At 35.9% G+C, this 5825-nt stretch overlaps 1 protein-coding gene across 2 annotated transcripts; it reads left to right on the plus strand.

Moving 5' to 3' along the window:
- The first annotated feature begins 318 nt into the window (after positions 1–318).
- On the plus strand, positions 319–5825 carry LOC141661232 (pheophytinase, chloroplastic). Of its 2 annotated transcripts, none has more exons than XM_074468219.1 (6): positions 319–481; positions 1269–2015; positions 3809–4035; positions 4190–4381; positions 4472–4628; positions 5361–5825. In XM_074468219.1, the coding sequence occupies exons 2-6, from the start codon at positions 1302–1304 to the stop codon at positions 5601–5603; spliced, it is 1533 nt and encodes a 510-aa protein (XP_074324320.1). In that variant the 5' UTR covers positions 319–481; positions 1269–1301; the 3' UTR covers positions 5604–5825. The 2 variants fall into 2 exon arrangements, with proteins under 2 accessions (XP_074324320.1, XP_074324323.1); XM_074468222.1 differs by having other exon boundaries at positions 320–481; positions 1286–2015.

The raw sequence follows: 5825 nt of genomic DNA on the forward strand, positions 1-5825 counted from the left end.
GCCGTGCCGGTTCACGCCTTCGAGTTCGTTGGCGATTACAGCGTGCCGGGCCGGTCCGGTTCCGGGCCGGTTACAGTTTTCAGAATGTTAACTCGTGCTCGGGTCGTTTTAATTACCGGTTCGATCCGAATAATGAATCGGCACGTCACGAGGCGAACTCTACGAATTTCTGGCGAGCTGAATAGCGAACGGACCGATCCAAACCGTTCGTTTGGCCGGCTCTGGTAGGAACTGATATTCGGTTAATGACAGAACTTGACATAAAACATGTAATTATCTCACTTACGTGAGTTGACAAATGTGCTTTGCGTGCACATTTCTTCCACCTGGAAAATGAACTCAACCTACTTAACCAACACGCAGTTTCACACATAATCCCCCCATCTTATTTTCTTACCAAAACTTAGGCTTAAACTCTCTCTCTCTCTCTCTCTCTCAAGTCTTGTGGACACTAATGACACTCAGCCTCTCCTAAGTACAGGTAATAGACTTTAACTAACACACACGCATCTTTTTATTTTGCTTGAATGAAGTATGATTTTTTTTAGTTTCTTTGTTGTTGTATTGATAAAAATCTGTACTTTCTTGATTGATCTTGATTTTGAGTTTCCAAATTTTTATGGGTCTGTTTTCTTTTGTAGGTTTTTGCATTATTTAGCTTATAAACAAGTCAGAAATTGTTGTAGGAACTTGTTTGAAGTGTAATTAAGAAATTTTAATTTTTTTAGTGTTGATTTTTAATTTAGATTTTGTGATTAAGGGTAGGTAAGTGTGTTTGGATTGAGGTGAAATCAGTTTTTCTTGATCTAAGTTTATGGTGTTGTTTTTTAGACTCTTTTGGGCTCTAGAAAATGTATATATGAAAGTTAAACTAACAAAATACAGAAAGGGCTATGGTTGTAGATGATTGGTTTCTGCCCTGGAAATAGATGCTAAAAGTGCAATTTGTTGCTTAAATAGTAAATCCCGTTAACGGGGTTGTCTGGATGAGCAATTTTATAGATTGGAACGTGAACCTCTTTACCAGTAAATTATTACTTTATTAGTATTACAAATTATTACCATTAGCTCATGGAATAAAAATAATCCCACTTCATACTAGCTTCTCTATTTTCATGTACCGGAGTTGTATGAAAAGAACTTGAAAATTAGAAAAGGATTCATATGCAGAAATTTGGTTATTTACCCCCTTGATCTTTTTTTTCTTTGTTGTTATGTAATCGTAAACTTTGTAGATCTGGTATATCTGTAATTATTTGATTTTACAGTTTGCTGCTCATCTCAGAACGAATCTTTTCAATATGGAAGTTATATCCTGGCATTCTGCACCTTGCGGTCACGCTTCTAGTTTGAGAGGGATAACAGCTGAGAAGAGCATAGATTGTCAGAGAAGTAGACTTTTTTCTTCAAACAATAGAAGTTTTCATCTTGATGTAGTTAAATCGAAGTGGGTGTCTTCAAGATTTCCTCAAGGCAATTTTGGATCAAAGAGTAAACATTTAAATCGAGTTTCAAGAGTACACAGTTCTCTTGATGGTGTTCAGAATGCTGATTCAGGCAATTTTATAGATGATTATGGTACATATGTGACTGATAGCAGGGATGATGTACGTAAGGCTGTGATTCCAGGTTTGCCAGATGAAGACAATGGTGCCACTATCAATCGCTGTTTCTGGGAATGGAAGCCCAATTTAAGAGTTTATTATGAAACATCAGGTTCTGAAAACATTAGTTCTCCGCCAGTGCTCTTTCTTCCTGGTTTTGGTGTTGGTTCATTTCATTACGAAAAGCAGCTTAAGGATTTAGGTCGTGATTATAGAGTATGGGCATTGGATTTTCTTGGACAGGGCATGTCGCTGCCAGATGTAGATCCTACTCCTCAGTTAAACAATGGGGGTGAACCAGACAAGGAACATTCTTTGTGGGGTTTTGGCAATGAAACTGAACCTTGGGCAAATCAGCTTGTTTATTCCATCGATTTGTGGCAGGAGCAAGTTCGCTACTTTATAGAAGAGGTAAGCTTTTCCCATCACAAGCTGTGACTATGCACCAACATCTGAAATCAGGAATCTACATCATATATGTGCAGTTTTGCTTTTGTCTACTCAGAACATGCACTTCATGTTATTTCCACACCAGGAACAGTCATAGTATCATGAAAATTACAGATGTCCTTTTTCAGCAATTTTTAATTGGTTAAATGCTTTCCTTCAAGCGTATACTTTTAACACCCTGTTATCCTATGTATTTTACAATGTATTCAACAGGCTGTTTGCTCTATCCTTCTCTGTCTCCTTCATCAATAAATTTAATTATGTATAAGTACAAATCGGCACCCAAGTTTGAAATTTCAGACGGGCCTCGAAATTTTTTGTCCCGCCCCTGCCTTATGACTTGATGAAAAAGTTAAACCTGCTAGCTATGTTGAACCTACACATATATAAAAAGCTTGTCAGTCTTTTCTCCAGTACCCAAGTTCAAATTGAAGCTTAGTATAGGTCGACAATCTGATAAGACAAAAGGTGATAGAAACAACCTTCAACAACATTTAAAACTTCTCAGGAATCAAGCATAGGGATTCTGCCTGAAATTACATAAAGCCTCAACAGCTAAGAATAAATAAATTGTATTGTTCCAGTGAACACATTTGCCCAGCCCTGTCGTGAGCTTTGAAATAAGCATTTTGGATCTCTCTTTTCCATTGGAATCAAAAGTATGCCTTTACAGTGTCTAGTGCCTGCTTCAAAATAATTTATCAATATTCAGTGATGAGTGAACTTGCCTCTCAGTTTTCTACTTTTTGGTTTGTGGGACGAGCAATGTGGGATAACATTGTCAAGTTTCTTATATTACCTTTCTTTTCACATTTAAGTTGGTGTATTGGATGTTTTCTTTTGAGTTCTCTAATCTTCTAACCAGTTATCAAGTCGTTATTATTTTGGCTTCAAAAAAAAGTTGTTATTATTTTAATTATAGATATTTTTGTTTCAAGGGAATTCATGATGACACTCTAGAATTATGTTTTCCACCACCTTACACATGGATAAGGTGCTTCTAAAAAGAAAGGATCTTGCTAGGTATTGCACATGCTCCTGAAGTACTTATGAGCATAAACATGCTCCATTCTTTAATTTATGACACTTCTTTGTATTGTACATTTATACATGTGAAACTCTACCTAAATTAGCAACAAAAAACAAGCTACTAGGTTAAAATAGAGTGTTCACTGCAAAAGTTTTAAAATGTACGAGTACAACTTGAATGACCGGTTAATCAGTACTTTGTTGCTTTCTAGTGATGATACTCCTTTCTTCCACTACTATCACTTCCATATATATGGTTACCATCTAGTAGAGTCATGAAAAGCATACATTCTGGTCACTTTTCTAATGGACATATTACGTTCTTACATATTTATAACTATCTGTCAGTATTTTTGAAATTATAACCATGTGTGCTATTCATATGGTTGTTTTGCATAGAATTACATTATATTGAAAAGTGAGATTTCTTTCTAATTATCTCGATATGAAATATCTGATCCATATTAGTACATTATGTTAGGATCTAGAACTTACAGATATGTATACTTGTTTCCTTAAAACTACGAATGCAAAATAAGTAAGTTATACATGTTGTTTTGACAATGTTATCTGCTGTCATGTAACATGTCCGCAACGAGATATGAACATGAAGCATAGTTTTCCTTCCCTCTTCTAATCACATCTAGTTAGTATATGTATATGTTTAGATTATTTTTTGCGCATTATAAATGTGTATATTTAATTACTGTATTATGCTGTTGCAGGTCATTAAAGAACCAGTTTATGTTGTGGGAAACTCACTTGGAGGATTTGTTGCACTTTCCTTTGCTGCATGCAATCCTCAATTGGTAAAGGGTGTTACATTGCTCAACGCAACACCATTTTGGGGTTTTGTCCCTAATCCCAAAAGATCTCCAAGACTGTCAAAAGTATTCCCATGGGCGGGGACATTCCCACTTCCTGCAAATGTCAGAAAACTTGTACAAATTGTGTAAGCTTCGCAATTAATAACTAAGAACCCTTTCATAAATAAGAAGTAATCTGCATTGTGTAAGATCTTAGAATATCCCTCTTGATTGTGTTGGAGCTACTTCTTTGCTGGATGTCTAAAAATTATGCATCTTCTAATTTTCTTTTGGTTCCAGTTGGGAAAAAGTGAGTGACCCTACAAGTATTGCGGGAATCTTGAAGCAAGTCTATGCAGATCATTCAACAGATGTTAATAAAGTGTTTGACCGTATAATGGAGACAACAAGACATCCGGCAGCTGCTGCTTCATTAGCTTCAATCATGTTTGCTCCTCAAGGACAACTATCTTTCGGGGATTCTTTAAAAAGGTTAAATATACAACATGTAACCTTGGTATACCCAATCATCTTAAATACTCATTCTTTTGGTAGAAATTAAAGACTTGCTCTTTTTTTTAGATGTCAAATGGACAATGTACCTATCTGTCTTGTGTATGGGAAAGAAGACCCTTGGGTGCAGCCAATATGGGGTCTGCGGGTGAAAAAGCAGCTTCCCGAAGCTCCTTATTATCAGATTAGCCCTGCTGGTCATTGTCCTCATGACGAAGTTCCTGAGGTAATTAAGCTAAACTGTAAACCTTCTACGAAATTGATTAACACACCAGATGAAAGGCATGTAGAAGGAGTTGGGAGTCATGTCATATTAATGTACATGACCATAATAATTATAAGTTCATGGACCATGGTGCAATGGAATGGCGTACAGTGTACTTATCCTGAATATATGTTTCTAGTGCTGTTGGGGTTCATGAATGCGTCATATTTGGGTCCAAATCTTTGGGGTTGCCTTTGAAATAATCGTTGAAAAAATCTTCGAATCACAGGACGGCTGAACTCATATCTATTTTTCATTGCTTCTATCAAATCTCATGTTCTAGAACATAAAAACCCGAGTTACTTGATCCTAGAATATAAAATTCTGGGTGTTCCTTCAATTGGTCTGTTTTCGTTGAAACTATACTAATAAGTAATAACCAAGGAATCCTCCCTTATTTTATTCTAGTCACTTAACATTGATTGAATCTGATTTTTTTTAACTTGTTCGTTTTTAATTCCTGTATCTAAACTTTTTCAGCTATGTAGTGCCAGTCCAATGAAAGCCCTCTTTTTAATAGTATTGAAAAAAAATCCATTTTTTGTAATCTAGTCGTGTCTGTCATTTTTAAAGAGGCAGGTTCTAGTGGGTTTTTGTAAATTTTAATATTGATCACCGGAAGCTTCTTAATTGTTTCAAGTCATTAGCTTCAGTTTAAACTAACTTTGACCTCTTTTCGATTTTAATGTACAGGTAGTCAATTATCTACTACGAGGGTGGATCAAAAACCTGGAGTCTAAGGGTTCTTTTGTGATGCCTCTGCTTGAGAACCAGGACAGTGTTGAGCATGATAGAGCTGCGGAATTGGAATTTCTTAGACAAGGAACAAAAAGAACAGTGAAGGTGCGGCTTTATGGATCTAACTTCTCTCTGTGGGATCAGATAAGCTCTTTTATCAACACTCGCATAAAAGATATTAAAATGAAGTTCCCGTAGTAAATCATAAAACGCTCATGCCTTGATTTGAATTGTATTATGAAATTGCAGTGTGTGAGGAAAGAGGTCGGTTTGACCTATGCATTGTATAATTGTAAAAATGTAGATTAGTAATGTAATGCAGAATCAGATTTTAGAAGTTGCATGGTGCACAAAATGGAACAGCACTATAAGGTCTTCAACTAGTCTTGGTAGTATATCAATCCATGAATATTATATTTA

The sequence above is a fragment of the Apium graveolens genome, chromosome 1 (assembly GCF_009905375.1).
Source record: "Apium graveolens cultivar Ventura chromosome 1, ASM990537v1, whole genome shotgun sequence".
Lineage (NCBI taxonomy): Eukaryota > Viridiplantae > Streptophyta > Magnoliopsida > Apiales > Apiaceae > Apium > Apium graveolens.